General features: G+C 33.7%; 1 protein-coding gene across 3 annotated transcripts in view; it reads right to left on the minus strand.

Annotated features, from left to right (window-relative positions):
- Positions 1-26011, minus strand: part of LOC140441911 (serine/threonine-protein kinase 26-like) — a 109361-nt gene continuing 83350 nt past the window's right edge. For 2 of the 3 annotated variants that reach the window (XM_072532910.1, XM_072532909.1), the window contains 6 exons: positions 18078-18370; positions 15184-15329; positions 13388-13589; positions 10760-11032; positions 10088-10293; positions 1-4839 (listed from right to left, as the gene is read on the minus strand). In XM_072532910.1, coding sequence (XP_072389011.1) covers positions 4827-4839; positions 10088-10293; positions 10760-11032; positions 13388-13589; positions 15184-15329; positions 18078-18370 — 1133 coding nt within the window. In that variant the 3' untranslated portion in view covers positions 1-4826. The remainder of the gene's footprint in view (positions 4840-10087; positions 10294-10759; positions 11033-13387; positions 13590-15183; positions 15330-18077; positions 18371-26011) is intronic. The other variant, XR_011951049.1, reaches the window with a different exon arrangement.

Here is a 26011-nt window from a genome sequence, read left to right on the forward strand (position 1 = left end):
TAACAGTGTAACTATTTATTGATATATATTTACACATCTAAAAAAATACATTGCAAGAAAAAATATGATCTTAATAATAGAATATAGGTCAATCTAGATATACATATATACAATGCATCCCAAGAGGACATGGCATAACGTTTTTATTCCATTATGAAAAACATTATTAACTAAATAATCTTGGAAACTCGAACCTTACTGAGGACAATTCTAATTACAAATGTCGAAATTCCTAAAAAATACTTTTTTAAGAGGCAAATCCAGTATTCTTGATACAAAGTATTCAAAATTAACTATAAGAACTTCGTTCCCAGTAGCTATGCAGTATATGTAAATAGAAGCATTTTCGGTTCTAATAAACGATACAATTATAACCTAAGATCCCACTGGAGGATCACTACGTTCATAATCAAACTCACATTTGTACATACATTTAAAATTAGGAGAATACATTGATAATAGGTGCCAGTTAAAAAGTGGCGGCAAAAATTTTTAATTTAATTATTTGACAAATTTTTGATAAAAATTTTATTTTGTTCATTTATTTGAAGTAATAACAAAACACATCAAAATACTAAGGAAGATATTTGGACCAACCCAATGCAGCGATAGTTCGTGGAGAATTAAAATGAACCACGAGCTGGATGAACTAATGAAGAGCGCAGATATTGTCAGATTTGTAAAATCACCAAAGACTAAACTGGCTTGGTCACCTAGAAAGAATGCCAGATAATCGAGCTGTAAAAGTAATCCAGAGATGGAAGCCCCAAGGAAACAGAACAAGAGGAAGGCCCCGTAAAAGATGGATAGACGACGTAGAGAGGGATCTTAAAACCATGAACATCAGGCAGTGGCGAAGGAAAGTATCCGACAGGACAGAATGAAAGAACATTGTTAAGCAGGCCAAGACTCACAAAGGGTTGTAGCGCCATTAGAAGAAGAAGAAGAATAACAAAACACATACAATCTTTTCCATATGTAGAGGCACATTATTGTAGGAAAAATTCAAAAAGAAGATATCTAAACCCAACACTTGTTCAAAAATTGTATGATTTGTACATTGAAATGTGTAATGCAAATAATATACCTCCACAAACGCTGTCGTTGTATAGGCACATTTTTAATTTTGAGCATAATCTAGAGTTCTTGCAACCGAAAACGGATAGGTATGACGTCTGCGAGGACTATAGATTGGCCAAAAAAGAGAACAGGGTGCATGCAGAAGAAGAACAGACATATCACTCCCACATTACAAATAAATTGATAATACGCAAGAACGTGAAAATGAAAAAAAAAAAAAAACAAAACTCAAAGTGTGCCATTATATGTTTTGATCGGGAAATTGTCATAAATCTGAAGTCTATGTGCTGTTCTACAAACAAAAAATAAATGTATACAATTTGACAGCTCACAATTCTGTTGATTCAGAAGTTTACTGTGCAGTATGCCCAGAAACATTATGTGGGAAATCAGGCAATGATTTGTTTAGTTCCCTAATACAAATATTAGAGAAAGTAGTTTTAAAACATCCGAAAATAAATAAGATAATCAAGTGGAGTGATAGTTATGTTCCTCAGAACAGGAACTCTATGATCTCAGTAGCACTCACTGACTTCTTGAACATACATCCTAATATCCAAATGGTAACTATGAAATACTCCATACCTGGTCATTCGTGCACACAGGTTGTCGATAATATCCATTCTCGCATAGAAAAAGCTATGACGATTACGGATATTTGGTCTCCACTACCGCTTGTTAGACTTGTGTTAGACGAAATCCATTCTGTGTGATTGTAATTTGAAACCAATATACTTTAAAAACTTCAAAAAACAGCATCATTATACCAATATAATAAAATATCTTACACTACAGCCTGTCAAGTACGTTTTGTGCAAGGATGTGCAAGATGTTTACTGTTCAGTATAAGCTGAATGATCACAGCGCCGAATTTTCTAGTCAATGTTAGTAAAGTTACCAGCAGTACTAAGAAGAAACAAAGAGTGGTTCCCATAAATAATTCCACTGCTGACTTTGTAGTAGCTCCGGTCGATAACACGAAACCCAAATCTATGACTGAAAAAAAGCTTGAGCATATTAAGTTTGCCTATAAATGTTCACAAAGTTCCAGGTACAGCGGTTACAGTGCCATAAGGTTCCAAGTACAAGTGTAACCTTTTAAAAAATAATGAAATTTGCATTTTATACCACAAACTATAATTTTGTCAGAACTGTTTTATTTGACAGCCAACTTTAAAATTCGTTTCCTGAAAATTTTTGTAAATGTCGCTTGGAACTCTACGGTTCTCAGCCCTCGATAAGCTTGTCTGAGAAAAAAATGGTCGAAAATTAGGGTTCCAGCTGTTAAAAACGTGAGGTATCAAAAATAAGATAAAAGATAGCTAGCTCGCAACGCTACTGGTTTGAAATGTCAGTTGTGTGAGATTTTAAAGCATGCGTCCATAGACATATAGTAATAATATTATCACTTGTCAAACCAGTGTCGTTGTGCCCTAACTCTATTTTACTTTATCTTTGATAAGTCACGTCGTTTAAGAGCTGACAACCCCAATTTGTGACAATTTTTCTCAGGCAACCTTATATTATCATATTAAGAAAAAAATTAGCTTTTAATTTGATATAAAAACATGCATATACGTCATGAGCAGCGTTGTTTTATTTAAAAAATAAATGAACGAAATAAAATATTTATCAAAAACTAATTACTAATTACTATTAATTGGATTAAAAATATTTGCGACCACTTTTTGACTGGCAACCTGAATTTCTCCCAATTTTAAAATTATGTAAAAATGTGAGTTTGATGAATTACGTTATGACCGTAGTGATCCACTGTAATTACCCAGAAAACCTAAATAATCGGAGTAGTGGCTGTTTATTCCAAAAAAAAACATAACCGAATCGATGTTAAATGCCGATGCTTTTGTGGTAGTGAAATTTTATACAGTGGAAATCCTAATCCGACTCCGAAATCAAAGTTACTGAGATCTGTTTGGATCATGATACCTACTAGATACGGCTTACATTTGTTAATATTTTTTTAAACTTAATTTTGTTGCAGCTGTTGCAATTTGTATCATAACTTAAATGTTCTGGTTGGGGTAGTGGCGCAATTCGTATAGGAACATACTCTACTGGCAAGGTTTTATCTTCTGCTAATACTTTTTGTCAACTCTACCGGCGGCCTACTAATGTTAGCTAATACTTTTATAAGTCTATTAGTGAAGCATTATAGCCATCCATTTCGTTCTCTAAATCGGCAATTGGATTAGTACAGCCGTTTGTTTTTCAGTAGTGCTTATTGGGTAGCTAGCTGAAGCTATTTGGACATTCAAATCTGCTGTAGGTCTATGTACATCTACTGTAACGATAACTGCATGAAATCGTTTATCAACCAACAATACTGATAATGTTCCCGCATCTAAATTTGGTATTTAGTAATTTTTATTAAAAAAAAAACATATATTGTCTAACGTAGCTCATACTTAATTCTTTTTTTAAGAACAATTCAATTTTGTATTAAATAAAGTTTCAACAAATATTTTTTCAGTATTTTTGGCAGTTTCTATGAAAAATTTTTTTCAAATAACTTTTCTTGAAAACCTGACGTGCTGGAAAAAAACGAAGTACAGATTCGTGATCAGCACATCCTATTTACTATAGGACAGCTATTAAATTTAAAACACTTTTTCATGAAAAAAAAAATGTAGGCCTCTGAAGTTGTTTGAAAAACATGGTGACCATGTTTAATTTCCTGTGTTTAGATACAGTGTATAGTTAGTTCCCTTAAACCAAGCTCCATCTATTCTAATATCGATTATATCGGCAATAGATTAAAAACTACTCGTAGTTTCAATTAGTTCAATATTATATTCTAGTTTCTTAATTTCTAGAGTTTCTGAACTTTATTTTTTTTTGAACTTTTTCTTTATTTCTGTCTTGGGTAGTGTAAAATATTGATGTTCTGAGAATAAGAAGGATTGCGTTATGTTATTTTTATATTTCTGTGTTAAGTTTAAAAACTGTCATTTGTCAAGTCACTATGTATTTTTTTGTAACATAACCTCTGGTTTTTAGCAATTTGTAAAATGCACATGTTTTTGTAAAACGTTCTTTTTAAAATCGACGTTTATGGAGCCATCTACAATTTATTATTACTACATAGCAGATAGGTTTCTGTGTTTGAGCTTGGACTCGGCATAGAAGGCTATAATAGCCCCATCCGTTTTAGGTTAGTACTTCAATGATTTATTACGTCCATCTGTCTGCCGGATATAATGAACAAGTACGGATGTATTTTCCGTAAGTTCCCCAAAAGTACCACATAAAGTAAACAGTTGATTATGTGAAACACAAACACTATAATATAGCGAGCAATGCCTTTAATTATAACTGTTAAAGACGTTTGGTGGAAACTGAATATATGTTAATTAAATAATCAAATTTATAAAACAATTTAAATGAATAAATTTGAATTAATTAACTTCGCTGTATCAAATATACTGGATTTGACAAGTTTGCTAAGAAGTTATGTTTAGTTAATAAATAGATGTGATAAGTTTGACGTAGAATTGCCTTGGAAAACGTGAACGGTGAGGGGGTATAGTGGTGTTAATCATCAACTATTACACTATAAGATGAATATCTGCTTAAAATTTAACCAGTAATAAGCTCAATAGATATAAGATATTGTCATGTAAATGGTAAGTATTTTTAACAACTTGGAATAACGAGAGAATAACTTTCAACCGAACCAACAAATTTTCAATTAGCAACTCTCCACTGAAATCTATACCAAATTCTTCCTACAACGTATCCCTGAAAAAAAAAATTCTAATTAGTATTTTGGAATTTCTAAATCATATTTTTTTACTTTTGCAACATATAAGAGCGATACACTAGATCGAAAACTAACATTTAAGCTACGTTTTTTGTTATAGTATAGTTTCAAAATTGTAGGCACTACATTACAAGAAATGGTCAGCGTCATTCTTGGTCTTCCAGTGGCGTACATTTTTTTTTGTAACAGTTAGATGTAAAGCTACTTGTATTGAATACTTTTTAAACATTATATGTACTACTATTTTCTCCCTAGCGCTAAGAAATATGCGGAATGTGGTGTTTTCCAGTTTTTTAATTATCAATTATATGTCCTGGGTGGACGGATATAATATAACCAATTTTAAATTTAAAAAGTAAATTTGAAAAATATGGATACATAAAATTGAGATATTTTCCACTCTAGTTGGCCAAAAGACATTCTCGCTAAATCCAGACAGTCAAATATTTTATACAAGTTTATTGTAGTTAGAATTCGTTTTATATGAATCGATGTTGAAATCACCCCAAATAAGTAAATATATATTAGGTTTGACTGCCTCCAAAGGGTCAAAGAAACTATTAACATTATCAGAAGGCGAATATGGCAAGTCCAGTATATAGAGTCCAGGTCTCTGACCAACATGTTTGGATTGGGCGTATTATTGTTTTGTACAGTTTTATTTTTGTATTTCTCGATATAATTGTGGATTTAACGACGAGATTCGAGCCCAAAAGAGCATCTGTTGCCCGTGCAAATTTACCGTGCGGTTTATTTTCAGTGTTAAAGAGAGCTCCCAGGTATACAAATTCGTTAACTGTTTCGATGACGTCGTTTTCCATAACAAGTGGTCGTAGGATTTGTGGTCGCATGCTTATTTTTATATACTTCGTCTTGTTGGTGTTTATTTTTGTAGCTGATTCTTTTAATGTTACATACGCCTCTCGTACAGCGTTTTCCGTTCTTCCAACAATATGGATATCATCAGCATTGGCAAGAATTTATTATATATTGAACCAATCGTTGTGATTTGTGACATACATATTACTTTTTCCAGAGCCAGATTAAACAGTATACAGGAGAGAGGACCTTCTTGGCGCAGTCCATTATTTGTTTTAAAAGGTTCAGAGAGTTCCCCCTGAATTCGTACTCTACATTCAACTTTTTCAAGAGTTGGTTTTGTTAAATTTTCCAATTGATTTGGTATTCCTAGGTCTTTCATTGCTTTGAACATTTCCCTTCTATTCACAGAGTCGTAGGCTCCTTTGTGGTCTATAAATATGTGATGAGTATCTATGCCATATTCCAGTTTTCTCTAAAATTTTTCTCAGGGTTGCAATCTGATGATTTTTCTCATGGTTGCAATCCGTTCTACATATGGTGCCATACGGTGACGTAGTACTGTGGAAAATATTTTATACACTGCATTTAGAAGCGTAATTCCTCTGTGGTTAGAGCATTCAAAGATATCTCCTATTTTTTTGTATGGTGCAAAGTATTCCAATCATTGGGGAGGGATTTCTGTGTCCATATTTCTTTTATAAGCTGCTGTAATGCGAATATGGTAACGTGGCCACGTTTATATAGTTCAGCTGGGAGATTATCTATTTCGAGTGATTTGTTTCCAAAACATTGCCATGCTAAAATGGAACTGGGCTGGACACATAGGAAGAATTGAAGACAATCGTTGAATGGCGAATTGTTGAATGGCGACCAAGAACAAGTAAGAGAAGTAGAGGCAGACCTCAAACCAGATGGACTGATGACATCAAGCGAATAGCTGGTCACGAATGGATGCAAAAAACAGCAAACATAAATGAATGGATACACCAAAAGGAGGCTTACATCCGACGATGGATGGAATAGCTGATGATGATGATTGTTTACTCTGATGGTGAAACCAGAGGAAAAAAACGGGTGTGGCAGTCCAGTGGGACTGCCGGTGGAAGTTACACTTCTATACACGCATTCGCCGTTACAAATTTATTTGGGAGTCAATCTGCACAATCATTACATATGTAATTCTATAAGTAAGACATAGCAGAAAGAGAAACAGAATTAATAACAACTTATTAACACTGAAGGATTCAATCAATATTTTGATGAAAATGTATATTTTTATTTTCATATATGTATAAAAGGCGTTGAACGCAAACATTTTTTACACATACTCTGCAAGTAACATTCATTGTTTATTTTGTTATTAATATAATAATACAATACCAATTAAACTGCAATATTCATAAGTATTTAAAAATGGCAATATTACACATAAAAAAATACACTACAATACAGTGCAACATAATTCCATATAATAATACAATACAAATTAAAATGCAATATTAGTAAGTATTTAAAAATGACAATAATGTAATAATATTAATAAAAAAGTCCTCCCCGACTGGGAATCGAACCCCAGTCTCCCGCGTGACAGGCGGGGATACTGACTACTATACTACCGAAGACATGACACAAATGTATTTCAAATTGACAGTTCTAGATCATACAGTGATTTATTGAGATTATTATTTTGAAATACAAAAGACTAATAAAATTATGAACATTTAATAAATAATACAAAACATATCACATAAATAATAATATTAATAAATATATTTTTATATGTATAATATTATATGTATATATATCTTTATATAATATATATAATATTAAATTATATATACAAAAGGAATATTTTTATATTCGAGAGAGTAAGAGAGAGAGAGAAAATATCTTCTGTCTCTCTCTTACTCATTATCTTACATATGTAATGATTTCACAGATTCACTCCAATACAAATTTCCAACTTGGAGCGCGCGTATAGAAGTATAACTTCAAAAACGCATTTAGCTCGAAGATTGTATCAAATATGCTATTCGGGACTCGTGTATTATTCCGATTTGATACCCAGAATATCATGATGTGTATTATTGTTAGCATTAACGCAAATGAACATTAAATATGTGATAAGAAGTAGAAACAATATTCTTATATAAAAGGAATATATTGTTTGTGGCGGAGACATTACTTGAAAAAATCCAATCCAGTATTAATATAGAAGATGAAAAATTAATCTATAATCACAATCTGGTTGTCGTTACAACTCAATTAATATTTCTCAAAATTTATTGCCTAGAATTTTGAAACTTTACTATAATACTGTACAGTGTAAGGAATATTGGTATCGTTTATCGTATAACTTAAATTTTTTAATAATCTTTACACACGGCAAACATCTTTTATGGTGAGTTGGCTGATATGACCTATTTTTGGCACATGTAGTATATGTTTTATCATATTTCACATATGCACAATTTTATCTGCTATACAGCTCGACTAGCACCCGCGACTTCTTATCAATTTTCTGTAAATAACTTTTCAAGTGTTTCTTATTAGTCGTGGTTTTTTGTTATGGAAAATGATTTTACAAATTAAGTTGACAAGATGTATTTAGACGTCTCAGAGAATCTAGCTCCTACCCGAGATTACGTGGACAGAAACGCGAGAAGTTTGTTAAATGGATAGGCGACTATACGAGCCTCTTCCCATATCAATTGGCCCACCTATGGAATTTGCAGTTTAAGTCGATTACCATAAACAAATTATACTCTGCATGTTTTTATAAGTTCTCATATTAATTAATATGGCATTTTTATTAATATTTATTAAAAACAGTACCCTTATGGTTTTTTTTATTTATTTTAAACAATAAAAAAATTCACTAAACACTGGCTATGCATTCACTTATGTCAACATACGTTGATTTTTTCATAATTACGTTAAATCCAGAGGTAGCTATGGAAAAATGACATCAAAACAATAATAGTGTCAGTTAATGTCAAATGTATTTTGTAGTATTGTAAAGCTTTTTGCCGTTTATGGATTGTACAATGGGGCGAGGTAAAGTTATCGATGAGAAAATTTGTTCAATTATTATTAGATTTTTTAATTCTGGAAAATCCAATTCGGAAATCGCGAATATATTGCGATTGTCACGCTATAGTGTAAGAAATATAGTCAGAAGATACAAAACTACAGGTTCGGTCGTCACAAAACCTAGAAATGTACGAAAAAGTAAAACAACCGAAGCAGATCGAAGGGCATGAATACGCATTATAGTGAAAAATCGACCAGCAAATTATATGGAGTTTATAAGCGTTTTATGGTGTGACGTTATTGGAAGACACGTTTCTAGATCAACATGTCACCGAGAGGCCCACAAATTAGGATTTGGTACTTACAAAGTACGTTTTATAGTTGAAAAAATTGATACAAATTGTTTTTAATAAATTTCATTTTATTTTAGTGTAAGGAAAAGCCAATTTTAACATTACAACAAAAGAAAAATAGATTAAGACGGTTATAAGAGCATAAAGATTGGACTCGGTCGCAATGAGATTCAATACAATAGAGTGATGAGTCCAGATTTGAAGTGTGTGTTGGAGACAGTAGGAGTCGCGTCATTCGCAGGAAAAATGAAACTTTCCATCCCTACTGTCTGAAGAGAAAAGTCAAATTTCCTACATCTGTCATGATCTGGGACAGCAATTCGTCTAAATGTGTGGGAAAGTTATATTTTATCGATGGGATTGTAAACACGGACAAATATTTGAATATTTTAGAAGAATCTTTTACCGATTATGGAACACCCTTTAACATCAGCGCAAGATTTTGTCTTCCAACAGGACGGCGCAGGTTGTCATACCACAAAAAAGAGTTTAAAATGGATTGAAGACCATGGCATACCACTTCTGGAATTGGTTTCTAACAGTCCCTACTTGCCCCGATAGAGACTTTGTGACGCGAAATGGAAAAAAGCTTTGAGAAAACATCCTGTCAGGTCCGTCAACGAATTGAAGGAAAAATTGCAAAAAGTATGGGACTCGTTTAAATTAGAATTTTGTCAGAACTTGGTAAAAACTATATCTCGAAGAATTGTGGATATCATTAAAAATAAAGGGGATGTAACTCAGTGGTAAACTTTCACATTTTTTGTTAACATTACATATTTTAAGCGATTTTTTAAATTTATTATTATTCTGTTTAATCAATAGTTTTCATTACGTTATAAAGTATTTTCTACAATTAGGAAATTCAAAAATGTTGTTCGATGCATTAAAAACTTCTAAAATTTACGCTGAGCCTTTATTTCTGTTCTCTAAAATTAAATTTTCTTATCCATCTAACGTTGGGCCAACAGATATGGGAAGGGACTCGTAGACAATTAAAATGTCTTTTTTAACTCACCTTACAACTTTATCTAACACCCCCTTAAGTCTCTGTTCTGAAATGGATGGCACCAATTTTTGCACCAATTCACAAATGAACATTTCACTTATACCTGGGCTTGTCTTCTCAGCAATCTCAAACGCATTCTCGAGCTCCTCTATCGCGTCACTTGATTTATGAGACGCTTCCGCGCTTCGCCTGTTGTACTGGTGCTTTCTCTGTAACTAAACATACAAATATTTGTTTTTATATAAAGATATAAGATCATATGTAAAGATTTTAGTCATTGATTTCACAAGGATAATAATGTAGAGTAATACATAAACATGAACATGAGCTACTAGTTGTAACGTTAGAACAAATAATTATTGAGGTAATTCCCTATTAAGCCCTAGAATTGGACATAGGCATCCTTCTCACTCTCCACTTGTTTTTATATTTTGCTTCACTGATCCAATTTAGGTTAGGTTCAATATAAGTGGGCGGTTAATCACCATCCCACTCGATCTAATAGGTCTATTGTGGCTCATCCCTAGGTTAAAGTTGTCCTTTCAGGACAACCAAAGGCTTGAGGCCAAGATCCTAGGATGGTCTTCAGGTTTTTAACATTTTTCAAATTGTATTTAAAACAAGCTTTGGAAATACGGAAAGGAATTTTGAACGAATGCAATAAATATACTATGGACTTACCTCTGATATAAGCGGGTATATAAAACTTCCAAGTACCGGAGATCTACTTTCGATTTTTCCACTATAATTTGAGCCAGATTTTCTATTCGCTTTCTTTTCCGCCGCTATACTATCACCTCGGTGATCCAATGGACTCAATTCACGAGATATTCTCTTTTCTTTTTCCTTTACATCTGTTCTCTCACGTTCTCGTTCTCTATCGGCTTCTTTTTCTCGATCCCTGTCCTTATCTTTTCTGTTGTCTAATGGCGATTGTACTCCCGGAGATTTTGACTAAAATAGAAGATATGATAACTATAACTTTATCTTAATAATAGTTTAAAAGAATTTGAAAACAATGTGGCAAGTTTGGAAAAAAAATTAGTATTTAAAACAGAAAGACGGCCTTAGATTTAATTTCAATGCAGGGCATCTGCCATCCGCTTATACTCTGAATCAAAATTAAATCTCTCCCGTCATAGTACCATAATTAGGTATAAAAATAATTATATCAATAAAACATTGAAAACTTTTTTTTTCAAAACTTCCACAAAATTTAATATAAAATCTTATCACTACAGCTGTTTCGGCAGAGTGCCTTTCTCAAGTGATCTATTTTTGGTACGTGTTTACACTTTATAGTCTTTAGCGAAATAGGTTGAGGAGGGGAGAACTGTTCACTACTACGTGAGTAGTGAGTGAACTAGAAGTGACTAGTGAGTGTAGTAGTGTCTGGGACCTCGAAAGCCCTGAAGAAGACATCAGAGAGGATGTCGAAAGCTCGGCAAAATGGATATCGACGCGGTTCAACCCGGAAGACTGGTGAGTTTAATATTAATTTTTATAATAGTATTAATCTTAGCTCTAAGTTTAATATATATATATATATATATATATATATATATATATTCAGGGATTCTACAGTATTCACAGCCTTCCCTCGCTCAACCGTTTCCATCTCTCTCTGTTGTCCCATTCTCCATCGTTTAGGCCTCTCTTACTCATGACGTCATCTACTTCGTTCCTCCAGGATTTTCGGGGTCGTCCTCTTTTCCTCCTTCCTATGGGGCTCCATTCGGTTATTCTCTTTATCCATCTGCTGTCGCTAGTTCTTCTTACATGTCCATACCACTTTATTCTTTTTTGTTCTATGTTAGTATGTCTGTTTCTATTGATGTTCTTTGCTTTATTTCGTCATTACTTCTCCTATCCATTCTTGTTAATCTGCAGCATCTTCGCAGGCATTTCATCTCTGTGCTACTATCTTACTGCTGTTTTTTGAGCCCTATGTGTCATAATACTTCGCACTAATGTTTTATAAATCTGTGTTTTTGTCTTCATATTTAGCTATCTATCCCACCATAATGAGTTAAGTTATCGGGTTGCTGTTCTTGTTTGTCCTAATCTTTGTATAATTTCTTCCTCTGTTGTTGCCTTTTTCGTGATTATAAACCCCAAGTATTTGAATTTATCCTTTCTTTTGATTGTTACGTTGTCATCAATCTGTAGATCTTCTATTTCTTCTTCACTTGTAGATAGGTACTCTGTTTTCGCGAGGTTATCTAGGCCAGCCTAGGTATATTCTTCTTGTAGTTTCTTCATCATGTCGCAGAGGTCGTCTTGGTCTTGTGCAATCACTACTTGATCGTCTGCAAAGCTTAACGTATATAGGTATTCGTTCCGTACCGGTACTCCCATGCCTTCGCATTTTCTTTTCCATATAGTCAAGGCTTTCTCTAATTATATTTTGAATAGGGTGGAGATGTGGAATAATCCTGCAGGAGCCCTTTTGTTGTGGTGAAGTCTCCTATGATTCTTGTTCCCATTTTAATGGACACTTTATTTTCTTTATACAGAGCTTTTGTAGCTTCTATGAGTTCCGTCTGTATTTCTAATGCACAAATGCCAAATGTATATTTGGCTTCTCATTTAGTGTCTACATTTTGTTAGAACAATAATGATGGTTCTGCGTTTTCTAGAATCCAAAATATTACAAATTTTTCAGCGCACTCCAATACTCTTACTAGCACTCTTACTTTGGCAGATTCCGGAGGAGAATTCATTTTACCACCCAAAAATTTCAACGCTCAATATTTATAAACAAAAGAGATATGATTTAAAAAAACTAAGTTGGCTTCTATTGGTTCCAGAAGCTACTTCCTTCTAATATAGTCAAAAAATGGTACAGACAAAACACTACATTTTTGGACTTTGGCCTTTAAAAAAAATAGGAGCGACCTGGCAATACTTCGATATGTATTTGTCATTAAGCATGTCCTCTTTATGACTTAAAGATATTATAAATGATACCAGTAATAAATTTTCCCTTGAAATCGATCATTTTTCATTTCTAGACTGGGTTATATAAGAAATAATTCAGGTAAACAATCACACAGAAGGCATTCTATAAATTTCGAGTTAAGGAACCGTATCATCAGTGTTCACTTGATTCACGCCGAAATTACGTCATTTATCCGATTGACTCTTCTGTCGGTAACACTGTCAACTTTCTAGCGCTGACCGTTCCGATAAGAAATCCCCGTTTTCTTTTCTTGTCATAATAATTGATGAAATATTGGATCAATCCAATTAAGTAATATAATTTACCTGATTTTTTAGATAATAAGAAATTGAGATGAACATGCTTACCAAGTTAGATTTATCTGGTTTATAATGATTGAGATTGGAATCAGTCGGAGGAGATTTGCTCAACATAGGACCCGAACCGTTTTGAACTTTATTTCCAGCTTTGTGATTAGGGGATGGTATTTCGTCCAAGGGTAATTTCATATTTCCTTTCACCGTCATGATCCATGGATCATCCAAGTCACCATCCTGTTTTGGTTCCTCACTGTAAAAATAAAAAAATAATTAATTAAAGAAAATAATTGAATATAACAGTTATATATTAAGGAAGAAAGATTATAGCAAAAAAGTATAAAGACAATGAAGTTAACAACAACAGAAAATAACAACCAGGGTTATTGTTCAAGTAATGCATAAAATAAAGAAAAGTGGAGCAATTGTAATATACTATGAATTGGACGAAATAGGAATAAATTGGTAAAAAGGTTATTATAATATAATTTTATTTTTTAATAATATAGAAATTACCATCAAAACAAAAAACTGTACAATTCAAAACATATTACTAGAGAAGGGGAATAGAAGATGAAGTTTCAGGCGTAATAACAGTAACCCAAGGAATGACACAGGGATGTATAGCATCGCCACTACCGTTTAATGTCTATAGTAAACACACTTGCCACGAAGTTTTATCAAGCGCAAATAAAAGAATAAACGTCCAACGTCACACAAATAAATCACATTTGATATGCACAAGCGAGTATGCTCCGGTTGAGCCCACCCCTCCACTTCCACTCTGACGTCACAAGCCTCGCCCACTGACGTCACAAGTCCCGCTCACTGACGCCTACAGCATTGTTAGCATCACGTCAGCGTCTAGTCACCGACAACACTGTGGTTGTCAGTGAGCGGGGCTTACGGCGTAAGAATGAAAGTGTAGGTGTAGGAGGTGGGCTTAACCGGCACATACTCTGCTTGCACACGATACCGTGCTGTTGAAAGAGCTTCAAATGTTACTAAAGAATTTCAGCAATTCAGTTGTGAGCCTTTCTGCGTGGCACCCGGTGGTTATAATGTTGTTTCCCATGTAAGACAAGTACGATGATGCATGTACGATGAAGTATGTTAGACAAGTACGATAAAATTTAGAACATATGGGCTAAATTGGTGGAGTAAATGCCAAGACGTTTGGAGAGGTCATTTCTGGTAAAAGGAGGACATACCTTGTACTAATATATAGATTGTTCAGTCTACTTATGGTATGCAATGATTAAAAGCTAAAGTTTTAGACAAAAATACAATATAAAAAGCAATGTGAGTTTCCAGATTTGATGCTATCGACGAATATTAAGAAAAAGTTGGATTGACCAAGTACCAAATGAAGAAGAATTATGTGGAATGGAGAAAAGGCCCAAAGTAATACTTACCATAAAAAATAAGAAAAAATTGGAATACTTAGGACATCTAATGCGAGGATACAAATACAAATTCCTATAAAGTAATATGCGGAGAAAGATTAAAGGACGAAGAAATCCGGACCGCAGAAGGATGTATTTAATGAGAAATTTAACTGAATGGTTTGGTTGCACTACAAACGAACTGTTTAGAACATCTGTAAACAAAGTTGGAATAGCCTGATGATATCCAATCTCCAATAGTAGAGGAGTGGAAAGAAGAAGAGAGGAATTGGAGAGAACAAGGAATGTTCGAAGTAAGAAGAAACTCGTAAATACTTTTTCTCTTTCTAATGAGAAGAAAATAATTGCACCAACAACCAATTATTGGGATAAATAATGTCAAAACAATGCATATTCCTGATCAATCCCGTAATACACTAAATGCAAATTATAAACACTTACGAATCGGAATTTTCTGATTCTGTTTCAGATTCTTCGTTCCTAGTGCACCTCCATTTTTTGTATCTGTCTATAAGATCTATTAAGTAGGAATTCTTTTTCGCCTTTCTTATAAATGGATATTTTAATAACTCCTTCGCTGTTGGTCTCTGAAAAGAAAATATACATTCAGATGAATATCCCTCATGAAAATATAATACAGTACGGTCGCGTTAATCCGAACATAAGGTATTCCGAACAACGCGGTAGTCCGAACGGACTCGCACGACTCCCTCCTGCCTCCCCCACGATTGAATCGACATGAATCAACATGACGAACATCGGTTTTTACTTTCCTTGCCCACCTACATATTACTTAGTGTTGTTAGTGCTTTCGTATCACGACGGCTCCACGTAAACACGTTACTTTGACTATCGAACAAACGACCAAAATTCCCAAGTTGGTACAGCAAGGAACTAGCTACCGTTTCATTTCAAAACAGTTCGGTATTGGCAAATCTACCATTACGGACATTAAAATGAACAAAGAAAAGATCGAAAAGTTCGTCAACGAAACGGAAAGCGGTCCAGGGAAGAGGGAAACCATCAAACACCCCGAATATCCGAACTTAGAAAGTACGTTGTTTACGTGGTTCCTACACAGGAACGGTGTAGCATATTCCGGTGAGTGGTAAAATATGTGAAAAAGCCCGTCATTTCCATCGTGAAATGTCACCAAATCACCAATCTTTTAGCGCATGTAAGGGTTTGTTGGACAACTTCAAACGACGTCATGGAGTTAGATATCTCAAAATTACTGATGAGAAACTTTCGAGTAATGCCGACTGCATCGAACCCTCCAAACTGCATTTGAAGAACTTGTGATTAAGAACAATTTGACACCTAAGCAAATTTACAATGCAGATGAAAGTGGGTTATTTTGGGGCATGTTACCAGACCACACATTGGTGTCATTTCAAGAAAAGAAGCTCCTGGTCAAAAAATTATGAAAGTAAGAATCACCTTTCATGCTTCAGGAACTAACAAACTTCGTTTGTTTGTTGTGGGGACGGCTAGCAAGCCTCGTGCATTCAAATCAGTTGATCTTCCCGTATGGGGCAAAAAAGTGCATGGGTGACAAGAGATTTGTTCTTGGATTGTTTCAAAACTGAATTCGTCCCTGATGTTCGTTGTCATCTCGCACGTGTGAACCTTCCTCAGGAAGCAGTGTTGCTGCTGGACAACTGCTCTGGTCATCCATCCACTGATGAACTTCGTAGTGAAGATAAAATTTTTGCAATGTTCTTACCACAAAAAACGACAGCTATGATTCAACCAATGGACCATAATGTCATCCAGAACACAAAACTGCGCTATCGAAACGCTTTACTCCAACATTCTTGCTGACGAGCAAAGTGGAACGGATCTGGTAGTAGCTTTGAAGAAAGTTAATCTCAAGGACGTCGTTTTCAATTTGGCAAATTGTTGGTCATCCATTTCACAACGTTTGATTTAACTTTCTTGGAAAAACTTGAACCCTCCGCATAGTGGCTGTTGACGACTATTCATCCAACGAAAATATGGTGGCACATTGCAATATGATGTGCCCTCCAAGTAAAAACCTGGCAGGACCCTGGGCTACCTAACCTTTCGGCATAGGTTTCGTGGGGCTCCACCTTCCCCGTAGTACCTGTGTTGCGAGTACCTCACCTACCCGTTATTCCCACACCACGGGCGGACAGGTTCGGCAGGCGGAGGAATTTCCACCTCGCACGTAGACAGGTCGCCGCCGAGGATCTCTCCTCTACCACTCTTGGATCTCCCGGTGGGTACGTGCCGGGGCACCCACACCACGCCTGACACAAGGTCAGGAGAGGTATGTACGGGCCCAGTTCGTTCAACCTCACCAGGCTCTTTTGGAATGAGAGTAGAGTGGTCCCACGAGAGTCTCGTCTCAGATACTAGGAGTGTAGACCGGTGACCGTGTCGCCGAAGCGACCGTGTGCGTTTCTACAAACCCGACACCTCAAGCGACGGCTCTCCACCTCCCAATTTCTACCCATTAGTCGCCTCTTACGACAGGCAGGGCTTTCTAACCCTGGCCGTATTCTTATCTCCGCGAGCCGGACGGAGAATATGGTGGCACAATGGGCATCAGGTTGATGTGACAAAGATGATGAACCACCTGCTTAAAAATTTTTTGCTGCTGAAGCTGTTAAAGCCCTGAACACGGCCATGAGTTGGGCAGAAGACAACCTCAACAGCAGCGAGGAGATCATGATGCTGAGACGTATAAGAGACAGAGCGTTTGATCAGCACGTCGAGACTGACACCCAGAAAAAAATTACCGATTTTTTTACTGCTTCCCATTGAAATTTATATAGATAATATGTATTAATTAAATATATTGTGTATATATTTGTATAATATAATATTTTATTAATATTCATAAAGTATTTTAAGTCATTTTTATTGTGTTTTTGAAGTTTTCTTCTCCCAATAAAAAAGGCATAGGTAATCCGAACGATGCGATGATCTGAACAACCCGTTTCCCTGATTCAGTTCGGATTAACGAGACCATACTGTAATACTAATTTTAAGATTTACAATAGCCCGTTTGATTTTTTTTTTAATTTATTGAATCCTACCGAAAAAAAAAACGAAATATGACGTTTTTGTGGGGTACGGGGTGAGGGGAGGGGTAGAGGGTTAAAATTGCACTGGGTCTTCTTTTTTAAGTACGTAGAACGTTAAAAAAAATTAATTCTAGCATTTTGCCTATCTTAACTACCTTTAGTATTCTTGGAATTTATGTTCAGATCTAGTTCAGGCTAGCTGACAAAATATACATTAGTTGCTATGATTCTTGGATTGGTAATGACAAAATTATTAATAAACGTATGGAATAGTCTACTTACATTTTCTGGATCTTTATTCAAACATGCTTCCACAAAATCCTTGAATTGTTTACTATAGCTTCCTGTTAACTGGGGAGGATTATTCTTCGGAATTAAAAACAACACCCTCATCGGATGAAGCTCTGCATTGGGAGGTTCTCCTTTGGCAAGTTCTATGGCTGTGATGCCTAAACTCCATATATCAGCTTTAGAATCGTACGCGGACTGCTTGATCACCTCCGGAGCCATCCAAAAGGGGGTTCCGACGAAGGTATTACGCTTACTTGTTGTATTGGTCAATTGACCGGCAACACCTTAAAAAATATTTAATATTATACTAAAAACTAAGTGATGAAAATGTGACTTATAAAAAGATCGATATAAAATTAAATTGATTAGAATCAAAGTTTATCACTAGATGTGATAAAGATATTATAAAATTGTTCTTCAATTTACACAGTTTATTTAATTTTTGGTTTTCCGTTATCAACGTACAAGGTGTATTTTTAAACTCTAGTTATCTCTTCACCATTAGACTTAATCCTAGAATTGCACTTTGAATGTCTGCCTACTAAAACCGTACTGAAAACTTATGACATTCCTATCAGCTATTTTCTCTAAAACCAGTAGTAACTTAGATATTAATCGTAAATAAGATTAAAAATTATTCGCCTAAAGATCTTTGCAGCTTGAAATGTGGTTAGTAGGAGTATTAATGGATGGAGGCATCAATTACTTGGGAAAAAACTAGCACGAGTAGGAGAATTTAAATACCTTGGCTCCTACATAATGAAAAATGGGTCACTAGATCGAGAAATTGCCCATAGGATACAGGCCGGTTGGTTTAACTGGAAGCGAATGGGTAGGATTCTGTGGTCGAAAAATCGGGGCACGGTTGAAAGGAAATATATAAAAAAATGTGGTGAGGCCCACGTTGGGATACAGTGTTGAAGTGTGGCTTGCAAAGAAGGTTCAGGAAAAGAAGATGGAGGCAGCTGAAATGAAAATGTTATAATGGATTTTGGGCAAGATTAGATGGGAGAGGATCAGCAACGACGTGATTAGGGAATGACTACTCTCAAAAAAGGTCCAAGAACAAAGACCACAATGGTTTAGTCACGTCACACGTATAAATTAGAACTATGTAGAATGAAGGATAGAGCTGTCAGATGTTGAGGGAAAGAGAGGTAGAGGAAAACCGAAAAGATGGAAGGATTGTGTGGCAGAGGAGTTGGAGGCTTTGCCAGTGCTATTCACTTAGGAAAAAAATACATCCTTGTTCCAAACCTTTATACACTGAGAATTTATCCGGCATATATTTCCTATTTTTACACTTAATTTTGTTCCAAAAGAGTGACTAGGAACAAAAAAAAAGCAATATACAATTTATAATTTGTGATGGACTGAAGACATAGAAAAGTTAGTAAAACAAAAGAAAGACTTATCTAAAATTTTAAATACAAAACATCCAAACGACCTCCAACATTACAAAAAAATTAAAAGTGAAACGAGAAAATTAATATGAAAAGGCAAAATTAACTAGAGGATAAGAAATTACGAGACAATACTTACATTGGCGGAAGGAAAAAATAGAGAATCTTGGAAGTTCATAAACTCAGCTCGAACAACACACAGAAAAAATACATGTACAGATAATAAAGACTGAAGCATTGGATAAACCATTACAAATAATTACTGATCGAAGACCTAAAAGAATATCTAAATGACCCAATTACTCAGAAAGTAAATAATACAAGGTAAAAACATTAAAATCAATGGATATATGGTCAAAAAAGCCATAAAAACCTTATTTATTATTCCTTCGTATTATTATTTATACCTTCGTAAGAAAAGTTTAGAAAAAAAAATGTTAATTGAAAAAGATATTGTATTTGTTTATTGGCTTAAAAATTGTACAGTTGTTTAGAAAATTCCCTAGGCCCTTCTATTCAATGGATTTCAATGATTCGATTTTTTTTTAAACTTGAATGCCCTTTTATATGTAAAAAAATTTCAAGTACTTATTTAAAACTTTTTTTTGTTGGCTGTGCATCATTTGGAAAAGTAATAACTTTTTTTCAAAAATTTATATTGCAAAATTATTTTGCGAAAACTACTTGATCGATTAAGCTGAAATTTTTTGTAGTGATTTTTTATATTGAAAAGATTTCCTGGATAAATTTTGAAGGTTCTGTGTTGCTTTTAAATACTTGAAAAATATTATTAAAAAAAACATTGATTTTTGACCATTTTTAATGGTTTTTGCTAATTTTGCAATAATAATAATTATTTTTTCAATTTGCAATTAATTCGATCTTGATGAAAATTTAATTGCAAATCTTTTTTGTCTGTACAAATTTTTTCTAAAATGCATAGCTGCCGATATATAGCAACGAAAAAGAGAACAAAAATTGAATTTTTCTATTTTTTTTTTAATTGTTTAATAAGAAATTTAGCCTACCTTTTGAAGTGTCCGCATAGTGAAAATATCATTTCTAATATTTCGAAGTTATTAACGCAAAAAAATAGGATTATATACGATTTACCCAACCCAAAACACCTGGTCTAATACGCTAAACTTCAGGAAAATTGAATGGAAGCATTTTCCAGCGAAGCAGACCAGTTCTCGTCCAAGAAGAATGGAAAACCGCATATATAACGTCAATCTATAAAAAAGGTGCCAGAAAACGATCTGAAAATTACAAAGGACTATCCGTAACAAATACAGTCAGTATTAGCGTGTACTAAGAGATCTTATAGAAGAGGAAATTAAAGGTCAAACAGAAGAACACAGAGATTTCGAGCAGGAAGATCATGTAACGACAATATATTCTGTCTTAACAAATCATCGAGAACAAATTGGCAACTAATAAAAAATAGATCTAACATTTATTGATTTATACAAAGCATACGCTACAATACCAATAGTAAAACTATGGAAAATCTTAAAAGATGCAATTATTTTATATTTGCATCGTTATATTTGCATTATTTATTATTATTTTATATTTTATATACAACTTAAAGTGCTTGAAACTACAGTTTAAAATTAACAACCGATGTCCTCAGGTGATTATTAAAAAAATAATTTTTTGTCTTTGGTGAGTAATTATTCCGGGTAATTTTAAAATTAATGACACATTCAGTTATTGGGAGCTATAGAAAACAAAAATGATGTCAAATATACTTCAAATAACAATCGACTATGACGTTAATAGTTGTTTATTTTTATCGATGATAAAATTATTATTGAAAATTTTTTATAAAGAAATCGATTTTATCAACCAAAAATTGCACAATGTAGATGTCTATCTATTAAACCGGAATGAATGGAATATAAAATTATGCAGAAAACCAACATCGCAATTATACTGAAGTAAGTCAACGAACGATAAAAAATAAAACAAGTAAAAACTTTGTTTGTTTTTTGCTAGAATCAGCTGTTCGAGAATAAAAAAGCGGCTAAAACAAAGTAAACAGGGTTCGCAAATTTTAGATCTTCCTTCAGACGGTACGATATTTTGTCGTAGTTGTGTACGGCAACAATATCGTGTATAGTAGTTAAGGAGGGTTGACACGATCCAAGTGTACTTGGTTAAAGTCTGCCTGGACGTTACGCGCACAACATTTGGAAGCTACTTTGATCGTGTCACCTGTTCATTTAAGTACACTTGTGTCAACAGGTATCGTCTATTAAAATAGTATCGTCTATTAAAATAGTTAAAACACGTATTTACGTAAATATAGCTATTTTATTAAATTAAATCAAACTCGTTCACAATGGTCATAATTAAATCACACTAAATTATTATCTCTCGTTCCGCTGTGTTTATGTGTCATCACCGAACTACTCGTGACCATATAAGGTAATTAGTGACCCAAGCCAATCACCGTATTAGAAGTTGAGTGTGTCTTCACAATGTCATAACAGAACTACCAGTATTCCATCTTAAGCTGATTAGGACATTAGGAAGTTAGTGACTTAAGCTGATCAGCGTATTAGGATAATAGTGTGACTGCATTCGACCATCCTGACGTCACGATCGTCCTCGATTGTACAACACCTATTAAAAAAAAAATAATATGTTCTTTATTATTAAGAATGCCAATTTACAGAAAGGCTCCATCATTCTGCAGAATGACATAGTCTAAATCAATTCGTTTCAGATAGCTACAACTATCCATACAAGCTCATTTTTAAACATTAAAACATATGACTGTCATTTTTCAGAATGACAATGTGAATAAATTTGTTTCAAATAGCTAGCTTGTCTATTATTCAAACAAACTCATTCAAGACATTAAAATATTTGGGTGTCATTTTGCAGAATGGTGAACTGAATATCCATTCAGAACATTAAAACATTTATTTGTCATTTTTCAGAATGACGAACTGAAAATCCATTCAGAACATTAGAACATTTATTTGTCATTTTTCAGAATGACGAACTGAAAATCCATTCAGAACACTATAACATTTATTTGTCATTTCTCAGAATGACGAACTGAAAATCCATTCAGAACACTATAACATTTATTTGTCATTTTTCAGAATGACGAACTGAAAATCCATTCAGAACACTATAACATTTATTTGTCATTTTTCAGAATGACGAACTGAAAATCCATTCAGAACATTAGAACATTTATTTGTCATTTTGCAGAATGACGAACTGAACATCCATTCAGAACATTAGAACATTTATTTGTCATTTTGCAGAATGACGAACTGAACATCCATTCAGAACATTAAAACATTTATTTGTCATTTTGCAGAATGACGAACTGAAAATCCATTCAGAACATTAAAACATTTATTTGTCATTCTGCAGAATGACGAACTGAAAATCCATTCAGAACATTAAAACATTTATTTGTCATTTTTCAGAATGACGAACTGAAAATCCATTCAGAACATTAAAACATTTATTTGTCATTTTGCAGAATGACGAACTGAAAATCCATTCAGCACATTAAAACATTTATTTGTCATTTTTCAGAATGACGAACTGAAAATCCATTCAGAACATTAGAACATTTATTTGTCATTTTGCAGAATGACGAACTGAAAATCCATTCAGAACACTATAACATTTATTTGTCATTTCTCAGAATGACGAACTGAAAATCCATTCAGAACATTAGAACATTTATTTGTCATTTTGCAGAATGACGAATAAAATAAATTTGCTCCAAACAGTCAGAACTACTCAAATAAACCCATTCAGATCATTGAAACACTTCATTCAGTCATTTTTCAGAATGACAATTAAAATATATATATATTTTTTTTTAGTTCCAGCTATTCAAACAAATTCCTTTTAAACAATAGAATATCTTTATGTCATTATACAAAATGACTACACTATCATGTAACAAACCTGAATAATTTTAAGATCTTTGAATCTTAAATCTCTTGATGTGTTCTCCACCAACAACTCCTTCATAGGGACGCCTTGTTCTTGATGAATGTATATCTTCTTTTACACGCTATCTATCATTTGGTAGAACCTCAACAATCCTGAATGGTCCTCTATACTTTTCTAAAAGCTTTTTACTTTCATTGTTTGCTGGAAAACTTGTAACTTTCCATACCTACCAATACTAATAATACCTAACTAATACCAGGTCACCAACAGCATATTTCACTGGAGAGCATCTTTTTTTTATTAAATTTATTTTCGGAAGAATCAAACTGTATTTGTTTAACAGATTTATTTTTTTCTAAATTTTTGTTCGTTTTATGTACTTTTGTCTCTTGACATTCTTTGTTCTTTTTAAAACAGTATTGTTCAATATGACCTTTAATTTTACAAAACCTGCATATTTGGTTTCTGTGGTGACAATCTTTTTTTAAATGACCCTGAATTCCACAGCACATACAAGGTTTATTCTTGTTAAATTTGTTATTAACAAATTTGTTATTATGTACAAATTTTGATTTGGAAAAAACAATTGGATTTGTTAAATCAGGCAATTTTTCTGGACTTTTGTGATAAAGCTTATTTCTTAAATAAACTGCCAATAAATTGACATCTTTGATTTGAGCAACTTCAATAGCAGATTTAATATGTTCGTCTCCAATAGCACCAATTATTAAAGAAATCTTATCTGACTCGGAAAAATTTACTTTAAGTTTATTAATTTTTGCTAAATGTTCAAAATAAAATTCATATAATGAAGAACCCTCTGTTGGTTTATAATGGGCTACGTTCATAAAAAGATCATAAGTATTTCGTGTACTTTGAAAAGTATTTTCTAACACTGATCTCCATTCTGCCCAAGAAAATTGAGACCATGCAACTTCATTTTCAATAAAACTAGCGTACCATGTTTTAGCGGTACTTTTAAGCTTAGAAATCGCTTGAAATATCGTCGGTATACTGCGAAAACCAGGTAAATGACAAATTTTAAAATATTGAGTTAAGTATACCAAAATTCTCAGCTTTTTCCGCTCTACATACAGGTAAAACCAAATAAATGATACGACTTACCATTCAGCAGATAATTTGTGTAATAAACAAATAAGTTACACCTAATCAACTTTTCGTTTTCAAATAAAACAATATATCGCTACTTACTTCCATAAAATTAAAGTTCTGTTGCATGTAAAACAAAGTAAGCCCACATATATTATTATGCCGGACAACAATATATTTCTACTACTGCAAACCATATTCAGTAAAAAGGTGATAAGTGTCTTTAATACATTTTACGTGTATGATTTATTAAAATTTCTCTTCCATATCGACTAGTAAAAACCTTTAAGTACACTTACTTCATTCTACGTGTTCTTTTCGTTTTTGTATACCTTGACTACCTTCTCGGCGAAGAATCGGTAGACGAAAATTGTTGTGGTTTCACTTGTGTATTCATTGTACCATGACTGGAACTACTATCTCGCTTGGACTTTTTCCTTTTCGGCATTTTGGACACTTTTAATCACTTAACATTAAAAACAGTTCACTAAATTCTACCGTAGGTTCTTTAACACACTTCTGATATCGTCTATTAAAATAGTATCGTCTATTAAAATAGTTAAAACACGTATTTACGTAAATATAGCTATTTTATTAAATTAAATCAAACTCGTTCACAATGGTCATAATTAAATCACACTAAATTATTATCTCTCGTTCCGCTGTGTTTATGTGTCATCACCGAACTACTCGTGACCATATAAGGTAATTAGTGACCCAAGCCAATCACCGTATTAGAAGTTGAGTGTGTCTTCACAATGTCATAACAGAACTACCAGTATTCCATCTTAAGCTGATTAGGACATTAGGAAGTTAGTGACTTAAGCTGATCAGCGTATTAGGATAATAGTGTGACTGCACAGGTTATATCTAAGTTAAGTAGGACGCTGGCTAACTTCCTTGGATCCAAGTGGTGTGGTATTTTAAAATTAAAATGTCCTGGGTGTCGAAAAATCGAAAACAGAAGTAAACACAAAAAGAGAATGGTCTGAAAGGGAGAATGTTAGATTCATGGAGTTATACGAAGCTGAGGAAGCACTATAGAATATACGATAAAGGAATGTAAAAATATGGATGCTAGAAGTGCGGCATTTTTTCTTTTTTATTCCCTTTTTCTATAGAAAATGTCACACTGAGAGTGCAGTACGGTAAGATACGGCAATGCTTTTCTTATGGAGAATAAACGCGCAGGGTTGTCGGTTTTCTCCAGCTGTTGATTGCTCATTGTCTCACAGGACCGGCTTGGATAAAATGCATCTGCCGGCAGTACGAGTAAAATATTTTATATCATGTATACGTATACAGTAGAATAAAAAGGCATTGATGATTTATTGACAACGAAAACTATGAATTTTGCATATAAAACGTCAACATGAGATATACAATTGAATCATATTCATAAGAGTAACATTTTAACACATCTTTACAAGAACAACATACAATAACTGTAGTTTTAATGTTTTACATAAAATAGAA

Source organism: Diabrotica undecimpunctata, chromosome 5 (assembly GCF_040954645.1).
Source record: "Diabrotica undecimpunctata isolate CICGRU chromosome 5, icDiaUnde3, whole genome shotgun sequence".
Lineage (NCBI taxonomy): Eukaryota > Metazoa > Arthropoda > Insecta > Coleoptera > Chrysomelidae > Diabrotica > Diabrotica undecimpunctata.